Source organism: Nicotiana attenuata, chromosome 6, assembly GCF_001879085.1.
Source record: "Nicotiana attenuata strain UT chromosome 6, NIATTr2, whole genome shotgun sequence".
NCBI lineage: Eukaryota > Viridiplantae > Streptophyta > Magnoliopsida > Solanales > Solanaceae > Nicotiana > Nicotiana attenuata.
Window position 1 is genome coordinate 41,583,880 of NC_031994.1, and position 21,655 is coordinate 41,605,534.

Consider the following 21,655-nt stretch of genomic DNA (forward strand, 5'->3'; position numbering starts at 1 on the left):
TCGAGTTCCGAACTCGATAGCTAAAAGGCAACCTACGGTCAAACTTTTCAACTTCAAATTGCCAAATTTTGGTAAATCAATACAAATCAACCTACAGACTTCCAAAATCAATTCCGGGCAGACGCACAAGTTTGAAATCACGATACAAAGCTATTGGAGCCATCAAAACACCCGTCCGGGTTCGTTTTCATAAAAGTCAAAGTTTCGTCAATATTTTCTAATTGAAACTTCTAAGTCAAGAATCAAGAGGTCCGAATTAACCCGAAAGCTTCCCGGAACAAAACTAACTAATCCCGCAAGTCATAAATTCATAAACACACATGTGTGAAGCATAAAAAGGGGCAACGGGGCGCAATTACGCAAAACGACCTGTTGGGTCGTTACATTCTCCCCCCTTTTAAAACAAACGTTCGTCCTCGAGCGTGCATAAGGACATACCTGAAGTGGTGAATAGATGAGGATAACGACTCCGCACGTCGTGCTCGGTCTCCCAAGTCACCTCTTCGACCGGATGGCCCCTCCATTGAACCTTAATTGAAGCAATATTCTTTGATCTCAACTTCCGGACCTGTCTGTCCAAGATAGCCACCGGCTCCTCAATATAAGTCAAATCCTCGTCCAATTGGATTGTGCTGAAGTCCAACTAATGAACGGTTGGTGTGGAGGGTGAGATGGAGGGTTGTTTAGTTTCCACATCCATTGTGGGCTGGGAATTTGGATTCTTTATATGGTATTGGACAATCTTCATATCATGAGCTAACTTCTGGAGTTGAGTTTGGCCCAAGGTATATTTCTTTAATATTATATTAGGGCTAGACCCATTCCAATTAATTATTTATACAATGTTGGATCCTCATATTATATTATCCATGCTCGGATGTCTAGTCCTAGGCGTGCAAGGGAGGGAGAGGGTTTGTTGGACTTTTTATATAATCTTGGACAATGATCATCTCATGAGCTAACTTTAAATTTGAATTAGGTCCAAGATTTATTTTTGGCAAGGATCGATATGGTCGGGGTTCGATTGGGTATTTTAAAACTTTTATTTCTGTTTGTTAGTAAAAGAAGGATCAGGTTTAGAGTAAGAATGTCGACACGTTTAATTTGTAAGATTTTAAACATTTCAATTACTTAATCGTTTCGGAGTGAAATTATTCATACTTTATACTTAAAAGTTAAAAGTTGCAGTGTAAAATAGGATAAAATTATCGTTTTTAATAAAAAGTATTTTAAGAAAATATTACTGTAGTATGTAGTAGTAAGAAATTACTAATTATCTTTTATAGTAACAATACCATTAAAAGTATAATGCTTAATTCGACAACCATGTCCCCATGCCAGACCTGAAATATTTTCTTAGCCAAGCCAAAAGATCACTTCGCATTGGAGAACACCAAAGAACAACAGGAAAAAAAATAAAATACTCAAGAGCCTAAAAGAAGGAAAAAAGAAAAAAGGAAAATTCAAAATCAAAATGCTCCCATTTTGTTGTAACGTAAATGGAAGCATCCATATCCAGCTTTGTCTCAGCTGAATGTGATGTTTGTTGACGATGTTATCAATTGAGATATTTTTTGTTTACCAGCAAGTATATCGTAGCTTCGATCCGTGAGTTTCCATTTTCACTCTTTTTCATTCTTTCCGTTTTCAGGTTCTTTCCATTTTTAACCCTTTTCAATTTTTGGTGTCCTTATTCTTCTCTGTACCCTTTTTTTTATTTACTTTTCTTAATCAGTAAAAGTAGAATCTTTTTGAACTCTTTAATCATTAAAGTTGAGATCTTTGAATTGGGTGTGTGGAAAATCTAGCTAGGGTTTTTAAGGTGCTTGGTTTTCATTCAGCTTTTACTCTTGTAGTTGTGTCTGTTACTACAACTTAGGTTCAGCTTTCTGTTTCAGTATTTTGGTCTCTTGAAATTTATTGCTTTCTTGTGATTATGCAATCCTCTGTTATCTGGAGCCAAACAGCATATAGGACAATATGGGTAATCTGTACTTTTCAGTCAATCAACACCTAAGTTGGACCACATTTGACATTGTATTTTCTTAACTCTGCATCTGTTATCAAGTTTTATATAGTGTTTAAAGCTGACTTGTTGTGCACTTCTTGTAATAGGCTTTATATTATTGTTTGCCTTTTTTTTTTTTTCAGGTTGGGTTGAATATTGTTTATAGCAGTTGAATATTTGAAGATTTTCGAGTTCTCCGTTGTATCGATGGCTGACTCGACATCTTTAGATGCGATACTGGAATTTCTGCGAAAGAATAAATTTACAAGGGCCGAGGCTGCATTGCGTGGTGAGCTGAATAAATGTTCTGATCTGAATGGTGTGGTTCAGAAGCTTACGCTAGAGGATAAAGAGCTCAGCAGATCATTAGAAGAAGCAAATGGAGGAAAAGTGTCTTTGGAGATTCTTGGTATGACCTGTCGAAATGGTGGGGAGGTTTTCAAGGAGACAAGTTTGAGGAGCAATGGCGAAATTCCAAAAGAGCTTATTGTTAAGGAGATAGAGTGTGGGATTGGGAGAAATGGCACAGAATGTAACTTGAAAAATGTTGCTTATGTTGGCAAGAAGAAGGAACATAATGAATCTGTTGGGACAAACAACAAAACATTGAGTGTTTGCAACAATGCCGAGGATAGTGCGATTGATATGTACTCGTGGAACTACAATCCCAATGGTTCTCTTGTGTCTTATCAGAACAATGGTCGCACAAGTGCTACCAAGGACTTTTCAGGTTTGGTGCATAGTGGGAAGTTGCGGTTAAATTCGTCTGAGGTCTTTGATAGTGGTAAGGCTAATGAAAATTCTGGAGAAGATGTCAGTTTTTCAGGTGAAAGGAGAACGTCGTGGCCTGGAAATACCAGCAAAGACAATGTGGAACCAGAGAATGAAAGGAGTCAAAATAGTGAACTCAAAGAGGGCAATCATCAGATTAAACTAAATGGGGCATCCAACAATGTAATTATTAGTAACCCTAGGTCAAAAAGTCCTGAATCGACTAACTCTTCATCCGAGCCTTGGAAAGATTGCTCGGCCAAAACTGCTATTCCATTCTCTAAAGGAGATGTTTCGACAAGTTATGATCAAAACTTTGGTTCTGGTGGTAACAAAGTAGGTAAAAGCATAACAAAAGGTAACGACGTTAGGAGTACAATTAAAGAGCAAGTGGATGAGGTGGGAAGAGCTTTGTATCTGGGGAAGATTCCAGGACGCGAACCAAAAGATTTCAGCAGCTTAGGCTTTTCGCTTATATCTGAGAGTCAGAAAGAAGAACTACCCAGGTTGCCACCTGTTAGAATCAAGTCAGAAGAGAAGTCCTTCAATATTCATTGGGAGGAAAAGTTTGAACGAGATGGACCTTGCTCAAAGATTACAGACGGTGACAATACATATGTCATAGGTTCATTTCTAGATGTTCCTATTGGACAAGAACTTAGCAATTCAGGTTTGCTCTCTAATGACTACTTTTATCTTGTACTCTTAGACAAAAAGTTAGCTCATTCTTTGAACATACAAAAATTAATAAATGGCTCTGAACTTCTCGAAGGAAAATTTTGTGATCTCACAAATTGAATGAGATGATACATGATGAGGCCCTGAAAGTGCTGTTTGGATTAGGAAAGAAGATGCCACCTAGAGGGAATAAAATAAACTTCCAAGTCATTAACCTTTTGAATTTTTGTTTAGTACCGACAACCTCTGTATTCTATGACTGCAAAACAGATGGAGGAGTATTAAACGAGTTACCTAAGTTGCTTAATCATTATCGTAGTATCGTATCCGATGATTGGTGCAAGGGGAGGGTTTTTGGCTATTAGCTTATCCTGTCCTATATTGATATGTGGTAGACGGAACATCCTAAATCTTGTTTGTGATGGTCGTCCCCAAATAAAGAAAATCGAAAGGGAGCTCTTGAATGTAAGTTACTCATAGACTTTTGGGACGAAACAAACTTGGTTATCCACTCTTTCTCAATTTTGGATTCTGAGGTACAACAACAACAACAACCCAGTAAAATTCCACAAGTGTGGTCTGGGGAGGGTAGAGTGTACGCAGACCTTATCCCTATCCCGGAGGGGTAGAGAGGTTGTTTCCAAAAAATCCTCGGCTCAAGAAGACGAAAATAAACGATAGATCAGTGACAACAATACAGAAAAATAATATCAGCATCGTAAGAGACAGAAAATAGATGGAAAAACAATAACAATAACCAGTAATAATGCCATAGAAAATAGATGGATTCTGAGGTAGTTTTCTAAATTGTTTTGACCTGATGATATTGTCTACTTATCCTTGTGTTATATTTTTTATCTTCTTTATGTGAATCTGATTGATGTCTTTGTGGATTAATCATATCATTGTTCAACTGATCATCAGGTGGAAAAAGGATCGGCGGAGGCAGTTGGTTGTCTGTAAGTCAAGGCATTACTGAGGACACTTCTGAACTTGTTTCTGGTTTCGCAACTATTGGTGATGGATTGAGTGAATGTGTTGACTTCCCCAATGAATATTGGGATTCCGATGAATATGATGATGATGACGATGTTGGCTATACAAGGCAACCTATTGAAGATGAGTCCTGGTTTTTATCTCATGAAATTGATTACCCTAGTGATAACGAGAAGGGAACAGGGCACGGGAGTGTTGCAGATCCTCAAATAGAGCAAAACAGAGACGATGATGAGCAATCTTTTGCAGAGGAAGATTCCTACTTATCAGGTCAGAGATATTCTCAATCAAAGAATGTTGGTCCAGTTGGGCCTTCAGATGAAGAAATGAATTTGATGTGCACAGAGCCTGTTTGGCAGGGACTTGTCGCTCAAACAGATAAACTTGTCATGTTAAGGAATGATAGAGCCTCGAACAAGGGTGAAAGGCCCCGATTGCATGATATTTGCATGGACGGTGATCAGCATGGTTCAGTTAGGTCAATTGGTGTAGGTATTCACAGCGATACTGTTGACATTGGTAGTGAGGTGCGTGACAGTTTCGTTGGAGGGAGTAGTGAGGGGGATATAGAGTATTTCCACGATCATGATGCCAGTATTGGTGGGGCCAGACACATACCCCCTGATTCAGATAAGCCTTATTCTGAGATAAGAAACAGAGATGAGAGATCAGCTGAGCAGAGATTTGACAAGTTTGGCACTGGTACTTATGAAGGAGGATCGGTACAAACAAATCACTTACATGGGGGATTCTCATTTCCCCCTCCCAGAGATGGGCAGTTGATTCAGACAAGCTCAGGTAAATCTTTATGGTCAAGCAAGGGCAATACCATTATAACTGATGAGGCTCGTGACAGTCTGATGGCAAATGATGACATGTTTGGCTCTTTGAGGCGCAAAAGCAACGAGTCCTCGCCTATTAAGAGCTCGAGAGACGAAAGCAACCAAATTGCTGCAGGATCAGTAAATTCTAGCTCTTCATCTCTTTCAAATTATGGTTATGTAGAACGGGAGCATGTGAAGAAAGAAGAGGGCACACAAAAAGCCAGTGCAAGAGAGGAAGATTTGGAAGCATCATTGGAGGATGAGGAAGCAGCTGCTGTTCAGGAGCAAGTAAAGCAGATCAAGGCGCAGGAAGAGGAATTTGAAACTTTTGAACTAAAGATTGTGCATAGGAAAAACAGGCATGTTCAATCTCCTGTTGCTTCTTTTGAATTAGAGGGGAAATGATGCCTGTTATTTGATTTTAATCAGTAGTTTGCCATTTTCAAGTCTTTAGGAAACTGCTTCATATTTGCAATTACAATCTTCATCTTGGTACTGCTTATGTTGGGTTTCTAAGCACAACACTGATCAAGAATAGATTTAAACTGTGATAAGGGAGAGGCTGTCTACTGAACACATTAGAAACATGTACTCTATTAGAGATGTGAAGATGTAGTAAGTCAATGAAAAGCTCTTCCACAGCTCTCTGGGCTGTTGTTGTTAACAAATCTTGAGCTCTATGTAGAGACGGAAATTTTGAGCCCTTAATTTGCTTTGACAACATAGTAAGGTTAAGCAGCCATTGCTGAAGGTGGTGGAAATGAACTCACCCTAAGAGTAAATGCTGGCATGAGATTGTGATCTAAGATTGGTCCTCTTTTCTGGGATAGAGGGAGGCTGATTATTCTCGGTGAGGTCAGCCTATGACCCTGCACCATCAAAATTATCCGAAAAGTGACATTTGCCTTTTTTGTTGTTGTAATTCTTGTTGAACCCCATTTATGCTGAAAAAAGGCAAAAAGCGGATTTAGTATGTTTCAATTGAGATAAATATTCAGTTTTCATTATACAAGGATCAGGATATCTAATTGTCTTATATTCTTCTGGATACGAAGGGATATATCAGATTTGTGAGCTTATGTTCTGGTTATGTTAGAATGCTAGGAAATACTTTCCTGATTAAACTGTATCTCATGCTTAACAAAAACAGGCTTGCTTAATAAATAAACTATGCAAAGCCCTTTACGGTGCATGATAAGTTGTTGGATTCTGAACATAATGTAATCTTGTATTACAAGCTAGACTCTTCATAGAGACGACATTCATACATTTTACCATAACTATGCTTCTCTCTATTTTCCGTGTGCATGTCTGTAGCCAAATTATTGCTTGATCTGGTTGTTAGCTCAAGGAGACTGGGTGATTCAGATCAATAGTAGTTGTCAAGGGAGCTGGAGAAATTTGTATGTTTGGCTTGAACTGTATTTACTTGAAGGAATTTCACTGCAATTCTTGAGGAAAGACAGAGAGGCTTTTAAACAATTCTGTGGGAACTGAGATCTTTAGCTCTGTAACTGGACCACTTCCATTTAGCTACTAAGAACTCCAGATTAATGTATTATAGTTTTCTTATGCACTGAGTGTTGATGAATGCTAGGCTAGTGACTTAAAGATAGTTCTGTCGATCTATATGATTGTAGCTAGTTGATCTTCTTTGACTTCAGCAAGACATGTTTTACCCTAGTAAATGTTTACATATATGTTTTTATTTATTTCTGTATTACCTTTGCAAAATATACCTTGGCAAGTTTCTTCAGCCTAAGTAAGAAGCTTTCTTTCCGTAGTTGTCTCTTCATGCATCCTATTATGTTCTGATTTTCTCTTACAAAAGGGAACATGCTTTGAATTTTCTTGACCTCAAATAGTTATTATTTTTCAGGCTTTGAGGGGTTTCTTTTTGGTGGTTAATGAAGTTCTTTTTTTTGACTCAGAACTGGATTTGAGGAGGACAAAAATTTCCAGGTTGTTTTAAATTCAGTTATAGCTGGACGATATCAAGTAACTGAGTATCTTGGATCTGCTGCATTCAGCAAAGCAGTTCAAGCACATGATCTTCATACAGGCATGGATGTCTGTGTGAAGATTATAAAGAACAACAAAGATTTTTTTGATCAGAGTCTTGATGAAATAAAGCTTCTCAAATTTGTCAACAAGCATGATCCTGCCGACAAGTACCACCTACTTCGGTTGTATGATTACTTCTATTATCGAGTAAGTGAAAATTTGTATCTTTACAAACTTTGTAAAAATCTCAATTTAGTTTTACATCGTCGAAATGACTTAGCAATGTAGAGAGATCTGCCAGTACAGTCAGCAAGATACATCTTGAGTGTGCACAGTTTTCTTCATCATTCTCCCACATTGTTCTTCTTGCTTGTATGGATGTTGAGGAAGGTAACCTTAAGTTCATAAGTTTCTCATCAGACTTAAAATGATTTTACCCAACTCATCTTATTGACTTTCCCCTCTTATCTAAAACATCTAAGTCCTTGTAAACCTAGATGGTTCTGAACCTTGAGAATAAACTTCAACACTGTGTTATGTGTAAGCTCAACCCTGGCTGCTTGCTCAAGAGAGGTGAGCATGTCTAAACATCTAGTTGATTTTGTGAGTTTTTATCAATAAGTCGATAAAGTCTTGACTAAGTGAAAAGCTTGTGCTTTGCACTTGATTCTAATTGATAGTTGTGGCTGACATCTTCGGCCAATCTTAACATGACAGTTTGAAAATAATATTTTCTGTAATCAAATACGAAGTGGGAAGAAATGTTGATGTGCACTTGGATGTGCCTCTTGAGCTTGTGCAATACTATCGTATACTTTACATTTATGTATTATTCTTAATGTAAGCAGATGAAACTTTTGGTCATGAAAATTTGACACTTATCTTTGTGTCTATTTTCAGGAACATTTGTTAATTGTATGTGAACTACTTAAGGCCAATCTGTATGAGTTCCATAAATTTAACAGAGAATCTGGTGGAGAAGTCTACTTTACTATGCCAAGACTGCAGGTTTGTTGGATCAAAATTTTATTGCGATTTGATGCTAATGATATCTTGTGTGGTCAATTTCATATGAATTTGTTGTGCAGTCAATCACTATTCAGTGTTTAGAGGCTCTTCAGTTCTTGCATGGCCTTGGGCTCATACATTGTGATTTGAAGCCTGAAAACATATTGGTGAAAAGCTACAGTAGATGTGAGGTGAAGGTAATTGATCTGGGTAGCAGTTGCTTCGAAACAGATCATCTTTGTTCTTATGTCCAGTCAAGATCCTACCGCGCACCAGAAGTTATTTTGGGGCTTCCTTATGATAAAAAGATAGACGTCTGGTCCCTTGGCTGCATCTTGGCAGAACTTTGCACGGGCAATGTAAGTTTTTTTTGTTATGCATTTTATATATTGATTGTTATCTCTATTTATTTATTGTCAGTATGAATTTATAGTGGATATTATTGTCCATTATGCCATGCATTGGGGTAGTTCTTGAAGTGCTTATTCACTTTTTCATTTTGATCCCTTCCCCTTTCTTCTGGATTTATGAATTTGGTAAATCCAAATTAATACAACACATAATTATTTCATGAAGTTAGCCCTAGAGCTTTGGTCTAGTGGTAAGAGTGTAGCGTGTGATATATGGGTTAGGCGCACGCCAAGGGTTTGTACCTTGCTGCAAATGAAAGCCTGATATTTTTCTGGGTACAAGAGCGGACCCCTTATTTACCGAGTTTTGAACCATGCGCCTCTTTGGCCCTCAGGGATTTCTTATTAAAGAAATTATGTCTTGGAGTTGCTATTGGCTCCAAACCTTTCGGAAGCTCCCTAGTAACTGCTGGCATGTAATCCTAATATGAAATAAGTTTGTTTGGAGGACATAGAGAGACCATTCTTCGATCTTGCTACTTAATCCTATCTTATGTTAGAATCACAAGAAACCAATATCCAACTTGCAGAAGAATGTTTCTCCGGACGAGTAAATTGTGTATGTTTTATTTTATTAGCTTTTGGCTTTGATACTGCTTTTCCACTGAGAATCTTCAGAAGGACTAACGACCTTGTGGATAAAGCAAAATTCTGACAGTGGCATGCCTAATGTAATTAGATGGAGTTAGGTAACACGTTAGGGAACTTTATATTTCATTCAAGTATCAATTTTCCCTTTGTTAGACAACAAATGTTTTTGCCAATTAAAACTCTTGCATTAACAGGCATAAATAGTAAATAACACGTGTATTGTAATAATGTAGTTGTACTCTTGATACTTCTCTGAGCTGATTCTTTCTCGAGCAACTAATATCCAGTTGGTGAATTTTACCTAATTGGAAAGAAAAACCCCGTTGGCAAAGTAAAATTCAAGCTAATGAGAAATGATTTAAGTTATAGCTCTTTCTCTCTTCACGAATAAGTGAATAGAAATAAAGTATTTGAATATTCAAGTTTACTTATAATGAAGTCTTATGCTAGTGGGATTTTATAGGTCTTTGTCCATATTTGCAGGTCCTTTTTCAGAATGACTCTCCCGCCACGCTGCTTGCTAGGGTAATTGGTATCATAGGTCCGATTGATCAAGAGATGCTCGTCAAAGGACGAGATACTTACAAATATTTCACCAAAAATCACATGCTATATGAACGAAATCAGGTAAAGTTTCCTCTCCTTTCCACTCATTATTTCATTTTCTTTTTCCCTTCCTTTTCGGGGGTTGATCACCTATTTTCCCATGTCTTATTATAAGTTGTAACTTAAGTTTATTAAAATAATAAATAGAATATTCCTTTCTACAAAATCTACTCTTACTTTTATGATTGTTATTTTAATATAACACATATTAAGTACTTTAGAGGTTGTTTGGTATGATGAATAAGCAAAAATAATCATGGGATAAAAATTTAGTACCACCTTATCCCTTGTTTGGTTACTATTCCTGGGATAGGTTTATCCCAAGCTTAAAAATAGTTTCGGGATAACTTGTACCTGCCAGATGATGGAATAGTAATCCCAGGATAAGTTATCCTAGGATAAAGCAGTAAAATTGACAATCCCAAGACTAATACAATATACCAAATAGTCAATAAGGAATAATATCGGGATAACTAATCCCAACATAATTGATCCCATGATAACTAATCCCAACATAACCGATCCCATGATAACTAATCCCAACATAACTTGTCTTCATACCAAACGACCCCTCAAGTTATAATTTCTCACTGGCGGAGCCAAAAATTCGTACAAGAGGTTTTGAAAAGAAAACTAAAGTACCATATCTAGGATTTGAACTTGTGAGACCTAAAATAATTTTTAAACCCCTTCACCACAATATCATAATATCTTTCTTATTTGCTCATCATTTTCACTATTCAACATCATTAAATTATATGCTTGATTATTATTATTATTATTATTATTATTATTATTATTATTATTATTATTATTATTATTATTATTTTTAATTTTGAAAATTAGATTATTTAATAGGTTCTTTCTTCAAAATATATACAACAACATACTCTGTATTATCCCACACTGTGGAGTCTGGAAGGCTAGTGTGTACGCAGAGGATAGAGGGGCTGTTTTCAATAGACCTTTAGCTCAGGAAAGCATAAGCACCATATTAATGAAAATATAGATAAGAAGGGACAACACCAAAAAACATATAAAAGCAGAATAAAAACAATAAGATAGTAAGGTGATCAACAATGAAAGAAAACAACGGCTAGTCATAAAAACCTATTACCAACAAAAAGCGAGGCTGCGTGCCAATACTACTGTTATGAACACTCTAGACTACCTACCCTATTACCCTAATCCTCGACCTCCATACCTCCCTATCAAGGGTTATGACCTCGGTCAGCTGAAGCTGCGCCATGTCTTTCCTAATCATATCTCCCCACCTCTTCTTTGGCCTACCTCTATCTCTTCGTAGACCCTCCAATGTCAACCTCTCACACCTCCTCATCGGGGCGTCTGTGCTCCTCCTCACATGACCAAGCCACCTAAGCCGCGCTTCCCGCATCTTGTCATCAATAGGGGGCCACACCCGCCTTGTCTAGAATAACCTCATTCCTACTCCTATCTAATCTGGTGTGCCCGCACATCCATCCCAACATCCTCATCTCTGCTACCTTCATCTTCTGGACATGAGCGATCTTGAGTCTTGACTGGCCAACACTCATCCCCATACAACATCGTCGGTTTGACCACCACTCTGTAGAACTTACCTTTAAGTTTCAGTGACACCTTCTTGTCACACAGAACGCCGGAAGCAAGTCTCCATTTCATCCATCCCGCCCCAATACGATGTGTGACATCTTCATCAATCTCCCCATCTCCCTGAATAATAGACCCAAGGTACTTAAAACTTCCTCTCCCAGGGATGACCTGCGAGTCCAGCCTCACCTCCCGTTCCCCTCCTTGAGTCTCACCACTAAACTTACACTCCAAGTATTCAGTCTTGGTCCTGCTCAACTTTAAACCTTAGACTTCAGGATCTGTCTCCATACCTCTAACTGCGCGTTCACACCGCCTCGCTTCTCGTCAATCAATACAATATCATCTGCAAATAGCATGCACCACGGCACCTCCCCTTGGATGTGGCGCGTCAGTACGTCCATTGCCAGGGCAAATGAAAAAGGGCCGAGTGTCGACCCTTGATGCAACCCCATCATAATCGGAAAATGGTCTGAGTCCCCACCCACCGTCCTCACTCGGGTCTTTGCTTCATCATACATGTCCTTAATCACCCTAACGTAGGCAACATGTACACCTCTTGCCTCCAAACATCTCCACAAAACCTCCCTCGGAAATTTATCGTACGCCTTTTCTAAGTCTACGAACACCATATGCAAGTCCTTCTTCCTCTCCCTATAGTGCTCCGTCAATGTCCTAACTGGCTTCTGTAGTCCAACGCTCCGGCATAAATCCGAACTGGTTTTCGGGAATAGACACACTCCTCCTCACCCTTAGTCTACCACTCTCTCCCAAACTTTCATAGTATGGCTAAGCAGCTTGATACCCCGATAGTTATTGCAATTTTGGATATCACCCTTGTTCTTGTATACAGGAACCATCGTGCTCCACCTCCACTCTTCGGGCATTTTCTGCATTCTAAAAATGATATTAAATAACCCAGTGAGCCACTCCAATCCCGCCTTGCCTGCACTCTTCCAAAACTCCATCGGGATTTCATCCGTCTGGGTCGCTTTGCCCCTGCTCATTTTACGCACAGTCCCCTCAACTTCATCAACTCTAATCCGCCTACAATACCTAAAGTCACAACGACTCTCGGAGAGTTCCAAATCACCCAGTACAATGCTCCTATCCCCTTGTCGTTCAAGAGACTATGGAAGTAGGTTTGCTATCTCCGATGGATAAGCCCCTCATCCAACAAAACTCGTCCTTCGTCGTCCTTGATGCACTTCACTTGGTCCAAGTCACGAGCCTTCTTTTCTCGCGCCTTAGCTAACCTTAACAACCTCTGATCCCCACCTCGGCCCTCGAGTTCTTCATACAAACGACTAAAAGCTATAGTCTTGGCCGCCGTAACTGCTAGCATTGCCTCTTTCTTAGTCAACATATATTACTTCTTATTCGCCCTCTTCTCCTCCTCGTCTACACTTTCCGCTAGCTTCAGATACGCCGCTTTCTTGGTTTCCACTTTTCCTTGCACCTCTCCATTCCACCACCAGTCTCCCTTGTGACCACCAGAGTAACCCTTTAAGACCCCTAATTAGGGGTGGGCATTCGATATTTCAGTTCGGTATTTAAGAATTTCGGTTCGGCATTTCGGTATTCGGTTTATCAATTGTATACCAAATAACGTACCAAAGTATTTCGGTACGGTTCGGTATTTATTATTTTGGTTCGGTACGGTTTCGGTACAGTTTCGGTTTACTATTCGCTAAATAAGCAACACTAATGAGTGACAATTCTCCTATGTTTCAATGCCCTGCTGACTGCTGTCTAACTGTTCAGCCAAGAAATACAATGAAATTGAACAACCATTTCGTCATAAAGAAGTAAATAGAAAGAAGCAAATAGACATGAAATGGAACAGCCATTTCGCTAAATGCTGGCATTTGGAGCCAACTCACATTCTTGTGGCTTAATGCCTTAATCCACTATTCAACAAACATGCGACAGTAGCAGCATTAACAGGCTGCAATTTTTTCTCTGAAAATGGCCAACCGAATTAAACACAGCGCAATAGGAGAATAAACAGTAGCAGTAGAATTATCAGTAGCAGAATTAGTGTTCTAACAGTAGCAGCAGTGCAACAAAAACAACAGAATTAACAGTAGCAGGCTAGCAGCAGACTCTAACAGTAGCAGCAGAATTAAACACACAGTGCAACAAAAACAACAAAAACAGAGAGGGCATCCCTCAATTCAAGTTCACACTAATAGTCTCGAATCAACTTAGTCTTAATTCTTAAATACGGATTCCAGGAAGACGCTCAAGTCAACGCCTAATATGCTCCTTAAACCAAATGTTCCATCCCTCTTTGGATGAACATTATAGACTCGACCACAATGCTTGCATTCTACTTTGCGAACTTCTCCGTTATCTTCTTTCACCTCAAAGTGTTCCCAAATATGAGAGCGTGCTTTAGGAGCACGGGGCATGATTGCACTTGAACCTAAAAAAAAATAAAAATCATAAGTTAGAATATTATTTTTTGATGATAATAAAATAAAACTACAAAAGTATATCACCAAACAAATAGAGTACTAAACTTACCACTCATGTTGCAAGTTGCAACTATACATCAAAGTTCAAACAATGCTAGTAGTGCTTCCATTATTTTCCATATCTAAAGATAATTCGACCAAATATGTCATACAAATAAACAAGTATGATATATTATTTTGAACTAAACTACACACAAAATATTAAAGCTTACCAAGTTCGAGTTCCTCAAGATACTTCAAGTCTTCTTCAACACTAATAGGATTCTTCTCTTCTCTAAGCCAATCTTGAACACAAACAAGAGCTTGCACACATTTAGGAGTCAATGAACTCCTAATGAATCAAGAATGCGGCCACCGGTGCTAAACGCACATTCCGACGCCACACTAGAAATTGGAATGGCCAACACATCACGAGCCAACTCCGAAAGAATAGGAAATCTAGGAGCATGTGTTTTCCACCAACTTAAGATATCAAATTCTTCGCTAAAAGGCCCTTGTTCTTCAATCTTCACTAATGTATTTATCCAACTCCGATTTAGCACCCTCACTTCCATTGTCTTCCTTTTGTTTCTTCAAGTGAAGCTTCGTTCTTATTAATGATGCAGTTATAACACTCCCACTAGATGTATTATGTGTGTTATTAGATGAAGTAGAACTAGATGGAGATTGAGGACAAGATCCAGTTGAATACTTTTTTAGATACTCTCCATAACAAAGAATTCATATAAGCATACACCTCAGCATTTATTTTCTTCCCTTTTTCCTCCCCAAATAGGTGCTCCCTCTACATATTCAAATTTGTTACGTGGATCCAAGACGGAAGCAATAAAAATCATTTTATTCATCTTTTCAGGCTCACCCCAATACTTCTTGAACTTTTCTTGCATCCGCTCAGCCATTTTTCTCAAATGCTCATCCTCACTAACTAAACGCATTTTCAAATGACAATAAAGTTCAAATACATCCTCAAAATGAGAATTAGAAGTGATATAACGTGAACCTGAAACTTTTTTGTTGAGCTCGTGAAATCTTACAAGAAACTCTATCACATTCCTCACATTCACCTAATCATCAGATTCAAGAGGACCTGCACTACTACCATCTTCACAAAGATTAGAACATTGATAAGCAGAAAATCCATCATCAAAAAGATGAAACTTGTCAAAGGCCTTTTCAAAATTTTGTGCCGTATCCAACATCAAATAGGCGGAATTCCACCTAGTAGGAACATCCAAACACAATGTTTTGGTACATTCTACCTTTACATGTGCACAACACTGTTTAAACTTTAAGGTCCTTGCAGGCGAAGATCTCACATACCTCATAATATTTCTAACACGTGTGACAGAAGCATCAAGTTCTTTCAAACCATCTTGCACAATTAGATTTAGTATATGAGCCATGCATCTCACATGAAGATGTTTACCACTCATCATATTAGTTTTCCACATATCTAACTTTTTAGACAATTCTTTGACGGTGACATCATTTGAAGAAGCATTGTCCACGGTAATAGTGAATACCTTGTCTAATTTCCATTCAAGCAAACAATTTGAAATAGCTTTAGCCATCTCTTCACCCTTATGACTAGTGATAGGGCAAAAATTTAGTATTCTTTTATGCAACTTCCAATCCCTATCAATGAAGTGGGCTGTCAAACACATATAATTTATTCTTTGTAATGAAGTCCATGTGTCTGTTGTGAGGCAAATTTTTGGTTGTGCTTCTCTAAAAGACCATCTTAGATTTTGCTTCAATTCACCGTAAACTTCATAACAATCCCTTGTTATTGTTCTACGAGAAGGAAGACGAAATAGTGGTTGAGTTTTTCTCATAAACTTCATAAAGCCTTCATTTTCTACAAAGCTAAATGGTAGTTCATCAATAACTATCATCTCAATTAAGGCCCTCCTAACCACTTCTTGATCAAATTTCCAAAGTGATCCTCCATCATTTTGGCAAGATTGAAAATTTATCTTTGTTTGACTATTATCTTTATCAATGTTAGGTGGGTATTTTTTGCATCTAGTCAAATGATTTTTCAATCCTGTTGTTCCATTCCTAGATGAATTAGCAGCATAAGCTTGCTTACAATATCTACACCTTGCTTTACCAACCCCATTTACCTCAAATTTATCAAAAATGATTCCGAACGTTGGATCTAGGTTGCATTGCTTTTCTTTTCTTAGAATCTTGAGTATCAATGGTGTTGGTGTTGCTATCTTCAGTAATAGGTAAACTTTCACTTGAACCGGCATCACTTACTCTACTTTCATCTGCCATCTATACAAATAAGGTAAAGAATTTATTTGTATGGATTCAACCATAGAAAGAACACTGTATTTGGAATTTTGATGGATCAATGGATTTGGATCATTTAACAAGGCATCGGTCTACACAATTAACAGAATAACAGAGGCAGCAGCAAGCCAAAATGTTATGCAATTACAAATAAGCAGCAGAATAAGCAAGTCTACACAATTGAACAGAATAAGCAGAATAAACACCTATTGATATCTTAGCAATCTACGCTATAAGCTGTTGATGAAAACCTTACAGAACAAAAGGACCGAAAAAGGTTTAGAAAAATGGACCCACAACGTGATTGCCTTGTTCTAGCAACTATTTTAACTTTAAAGTTAAACATACAATGAAAACATTAAGAATGAAACTCAAGAGGGAGGCAGACTGAGATGATAAATACGAAATCCAATCAAGGGAGTTCAAAACCCCACTCCAAATGAATTCATTAAAATGACTCACTGACCTTCTATTTTGCATTTACCCAATTTTTTTTCAAGGTAATCAAAGAAAAACTGGTAGAGAGCTGAAGAAAAATCCAATCTGTAACAGTTCCAGCACAAAAGAATATACATGTTCTTCGTAAAACAAAAAACTACAGAAAAAAGGATTAAAAATATAAATCTTTTTTTGTAAAGACAGTAAGACACATACCCAATAATCTAAAGAGAAGGCAATTTCTCTACCTTAAAAAGGAGAAAGCTTTCAAGTAAATTATGGAAGACACTAGAAACATATTTTTGATTCCTTGAAGTCACAGCAGCCAATCTCTTTGAAGTCACAGCAGCCGGTCTTCGTTTGCCCGGAATTTCTGAAACTAACGCCCCAATTGAAAGCCTGAAGCTGAGCCCTAATTGAAAGCCTGAAGCTGAAACTATCGCCGAGACGCCGACGCCGTTTGCCCTAATTGACTTTCTGAGGAGTGAGTTCTGACTTTCTAAATTTTAATTCCCTAATAAGTAATGCCTAATCCCTAATTGAATGAAAGACAAAGACTAGAGAGTGGGCTTGGGCTTGGGCTGGGGCGCTGGAGTGGGCAGTGGGCTGGGCATTAGATTAGAAAGTCTTTAAAAAGTGTTGGGTTGGGCAGTATAGCTAACTATAGGTCCAACTTAAAAAAATAAAAAGTCTTTAAAAATTCGGTAATTCGGTATTTTGGTATACCGAAATTTCAAGATCCTAATACCGAGGACCATACCGTAATGCCGAAATACCGAAAATGTAATACCGAATTAGACCGAAATACCGAAAAAACCGAAACCAAAATACCGAATTAATTCGGTCTGGTTCGGAATTCGGTTTTTCGGATTTTATGCCCACCCCTACCCCTAATACCTCTCTTGCGGCTTCCTAATGCATTGCGCAGTCGTGGTCCACATAGCGCTTGCGTCCCCTCTACTCCTCCAAACTCCTATAGTCAGCGGCTTGACCCCCAACTCCTGCGCTTTAACTTCCGTCAAGGCTCCCCACTTGATCCTATGTTGGCTATACATCGCCTTCTTCCTCTTCCTTGTGATCGCAAGATCCATGACCAAGAGCCTATGAAGGGTTAAGAGGTTCTCACTCGGGATGACCTTGCAATCCGTGCAAAGACCTCTATCGGACTTCCTGCAGAGTAGATAATCAATCTGAGTCTCGGTCGCCGAACTTCGGAGGGCGACCGGGTGCTCCTATCTTCTTCGAAAAACTTGAGTTTGCTATCACCAAATCAAAAGCTCTAGCAAAGTCCAGCAGAGACGTTCCTCCTCCGTTTCTATATTATTATAAAAGAGAAAAATATCATGATATAAAAGAAAAAAGAAAGAAAAAGAGAGATAAACGGTGATAATATAAAAGGTAAAATAGGCATTTTAAAAGGTAACTGAGAAATGAGGGGTGAATGGCTATTGTTCAAAGTTGAGGGAGAAGTTTGACTTTTAAAGCAAAGATGGAGGTATAAATAATTTTCACCCTTATAGGATATGTAACTCATCTCGAGTCCATGCACATAGTCTCGAGGACAACATATATTAATCTATGAAAGGCCTTTGGTCTTGATAGTTCCTTATATACTAAATATTTCCTTGAGTTGAACTTCGACTATGATTTATAATTTGCTGAAACATCTGTAAACATCGTTGCTGGAGACCCTTCAGATCCTTTGTTTTCTATGAGTTGTACGTAATTAAGGACGTAACTTTAGCCAAAAAATAAAATAAAATTTGATATAATACACATGTCAAAAAGTTAGGATTTAATATGTTCTCCTATTTTAGAGAGTTCCTCTTCTTTGCCTCCCCTCAGTACACTTGCTTCAAGCATGGATGTTGCTGTGCTTCTGTCTGCTACTCTCATTTGTACTATATTTTAACCATTCCACTTTTTTCTGTTTATAGGAAACAAACAGATTGGAATACTTAATACCCAAGAAGACATCCTTGAGGTATCGATTACCGATGGGAGATCAAGGTTTTATTGATTTTGTGGCTCATCTTTTAGAAGTTAACCCAAAGAAGCGACCTTCTGCTTTAGAGGCTCTAAAACACCCATGGCTATCATATCCGTACGAGCCAATATCGTCATGAATTATTTTCTCAGGCAACTAAAGTTTTTCTATTGCTTCGATTTGGATTCTCCACTGATGACATGAAGAAAGTCCTCCACGTCGGGTTCCTCCAGGTTGGGTTGTATTTCTATTTAACGCAATTGAGCGTTTTGTAACATTAGGATTTTTTGTTTCTTGCTTTTGTCTTTGTTTCATCGAAGGAAATGCGTTCTCTTTGTACATGATGTCTGCTCATTCTTTTTACGTATTTAGTGTAGCTTGTGAAATAGCCGCTTCTCCAATTTTTTTTTGGAGTTCGCTCGGTTGCTGTAATGTACCATGAACAGACGTATTTCGCGAAATATAATGCAAAATGCTACTTGTTGATATCTTGTTCTGAGTTTTTACTCCGGTTTGTATGGACTGTAAGTGTAGTTCTCACTTCTCTGAAAAAGTTAGACTACTGGTATATATAGTTCAAGAGAGGTGTTCATATATTCCGTGCAGATCCCTGGTTCAAAATGGGAAAGGAAACAGGATAGTACAACTCTTTACCGCAAAGAACTCTCCTAAATTACATTAAAAAGAATTTACTTTGGTAAATTATGATAGTAATACATTTACTGATACAAATTCACCTCTTCCTCAAATCAACACGCATACTGACAATGAAGCTGTTAAAGTGAATTAGAAAGCGGAATTAGCTCCCTTGGTTTTCCCTAACAAGATCTCCTTAGCTTCATTGATTTTGGAAGCAATATAATGGCTACCACCGGCGTCCGGATGATTTGCTACCATTACTCTCCTGTGAGCCTCCTTTATCTTCTCCAGGACAGCACTTTCTCTGCAAGGAAAAGACACCATATATTGGACATGAAGCAATTTTATCCATGGTCAAGTTTGATTGGCAAGCTCAAACAAAAAGTATGCCAGGCGCAACAATCTGCCTATTGATGAGCAAATTGACCATCAATTCTGCTAACCTAAGGCCTAAAGGACTATGCATAATATACATTCTGAAAGTGATAACCTAGCTCCTAACATAACCAGAAAGAAGTTAGCAATCTAAAGGGGACATTTGTTCCGTCAGATTTATAACTAAGCTATTGTTCAGGTTGCGAGTGTACGAGGTTCAGGTTGATACCCCAAGAATAGAGCAAAAAAGAGACACACTTTGGCATCACAAAACAGAATACCAGATTTATATATACCTGACCCCAAGAATTAATGCTGCTTCCCTTCTTGTCATAACTTGTTCAAACCCACCGGGATAAAACCTCCGAACTCGAGGTGCAGCTTTGAATGTTTGCCATGCTCTTATCAAGTACCTAGCTCCCAAAGCAGCAGCTCCAACTGTAGTTCCCACTACTATCGGAGATGCCTGAAAACAGAAACCATGAAAACAAAGCAGAAACACGTTCATGAAAAACCAAGAGTAGAGTAATTATATGGACACATTGTTTTCTACTACAAATATGTTTAACAAGAATAATACACAAAATATCCAGTTCCTTCTGTTTTTTTATATTTAAAAACAGAGATCTTTAGCGCTTAAACAGGTGTATGTATGCTAGCTCAAGAACATCCCTTTAACTTTTAATCAACAAAAAATTGAGGTGGAAAACATAATAGTTTTGAGGTTCAATTATGCAATTAAAACTATATGCAGAGAAAGAAAAGCAGAGATAATAACCAATAAAAAAATAATAATTGCATACAAAAAGCCTTACCACAAAATTTCTTAACTTAAAAATTTGAAAAGCATTTACTTTATCATGCCAAAAAACATGAATTCTGAAAACATAACGTGGATATGGAAAAGAGCAAAGGGTGTATTAACCTAAGCGGCAAAGAACAACATGCTCCTATATCAAACGAAACAAAATTCTTAAGCGAAGTAAAATAAATAGAGGATTACCATGAGAAAACGACCAAAACTTCACCAATACCAATGGTCAGTTCAAAGATTTAAAGATTTCCTATCGGTCTGCGATATATGGGAACGTAAGCTTAGAGTCTGAACTCGGATTTACAATCAATTGCTAATAAATTTGATGGTGTCCAAGTTAGAACCAGGGACTTTATATAGGTTGCGTTAAAAAGTTGGCTTGGGCATTAAGAAATTGTTGACCCACTAAGATGGCGGTTCTTTCTTCTAGTTCCAGAAGATTCCAGTGTCCGGTTCACCCAATTTTAGCCGGTCCAATATCTATTATATTTTATTTAATATAATATAATATTATATTATATATTATAATTATATAATATATAATAATTATATATTATATATTATATAGAAGAGAGAAGAGGAGGTTGACCAAGGGCGTAATGGTCATTTTAAATATATTAGCGCATTGTTTGTTTGTATACTAGGCTCAAAAGTTTGGTTGTGGGTTCTTAATAACAGGAAAAACCAAAATTAGCGTGCCCATAAGCTTTTAAATAGTGGAAATGGTCATTTTAAATATATTAGCGCATTGTTTGTTTGTATACTAGGCTCAAAAGTTTGGTTGTAGGTTCTTAATAACAGGAAAAACCAAAACTAGCGTGTCCATAAGCTTTTAAATAGTGGAACTCACTTTCCATTCAACCTTCACTATCTTCATCAAATGCATTACTTGATTGTTATTATTATTTTTTCAATAAGTACTTTTAACTAGAAAAATTATTTTTTTAATAATTTTATAATTCAAATGTTCACCTGATTAAAAATACTAAGGTCACATACATTTATATATGACAATTCTATTATCTCCTTAAGAAATATATTTTATTATTAACTATTCCAGGTAAAGAAGATTTCTTTAAACAAGAATTAGTGATAATGTATGTAGATTTACATTCAAATATTATTATATCATTAT

At 37.6% G+C, this 21,655-nt stretch overlaps 2 protein-coding genes across 3 annotated transcripts; one reads left to right on the forward strand and one right to left on the reverse strand.

Annotated features, from left to right (window-relative positions):
- Window positions 1,343-19,180, forward strand: LOC109226887. Of its 2 annotated transcripts, none has more exons than XM_019391781.1 (8): window positions 1,343-1,608; window positions 2,152-3,449; window positions 4,382-5,636; window positions 7,209-7,488; window positions 8,182-8,289; window positions 8,370-8,648; window positions 9,774-9,917; window positions 18,643-19,180. In XM_019391781.1, the coding sequence occupies exons 2-8, from the start codon at window positions 2,216-2,218 to the stop codon at window positions 18,829-18,831; spliced, it is 3,489 nt and encodes a 1,162-aa protein (XP_019247326.1). In that variant the 5' UTR covers window positions 1,343-1,608; window positions 2,152-2,215; the 3' UTR covers window positions 18,832-19,180. The 2 variants fall into 2 exon arrangements, with proteins under 2 accessions (XP_019247326.1, XP_019247327.1); XM_019391782.1 differs by lacking the exon at window positions 1,343-1,608 and adding an exon at window positions 1,839-2,037.
- On the reverse strand, window positions 19,263-20,880 carry LOC109226888 (mitochondrial import inner membrane translocase subunit TIM14-3-like). The gene is made up of 3 exons (XM_019391783.1): window positions 20,710-20,880; window positions 20,003-20,172; window positions 19,263-19,635 (listed from the first exon to the last, which is right to left on the reverse strand). The coding sequence occupies exons 1-3, from the start codon at window positions 20,710-20,712 to the stop codon at window positions 19,479-19,481; spliced, it is 330 nt and encodes a 109-aa protein (XP_019247328.1). The 5' UTR covers window positions 20,713-20,880; the 3' UTR covers window positions 19,263-19,478.

Excerpts from the sequence above, each read along its gene's own strand:
- LOC109226887 (XM_019391781.1), top strand. The coding sequence starts at position 2,216 with ATGGCTGACTCGACATCTTTAGATGCGATACTGGAATTTCTGCGAAAG. Across the intron at positions 3,450-4,381 it reads ACAAGAACTTAGCAATTCAG|GTGGAAAAAGGATCGGCGGA; the intron begins GTTTGCTCTCTA and ends ACTGATCATCAG. Across the intron at positions 5,637-7,208 it reads ATTGTGCATAGGAAAAACAG|AACTGGATTTGAGGAGGACA; the intron begins GCATGTTCAATC and ends TTTTTGACTCAG.
- LOC109226888 (XM_019391783.1), bottom strand. Across the intron at positions 19,636-20,002 it reads GCATTAATTCTTGGGGTCAG|AGAAAGTGCTGTCCTGGAGA; the intron begins GTATATATAAAT and ends TTTTCCTTGCAG.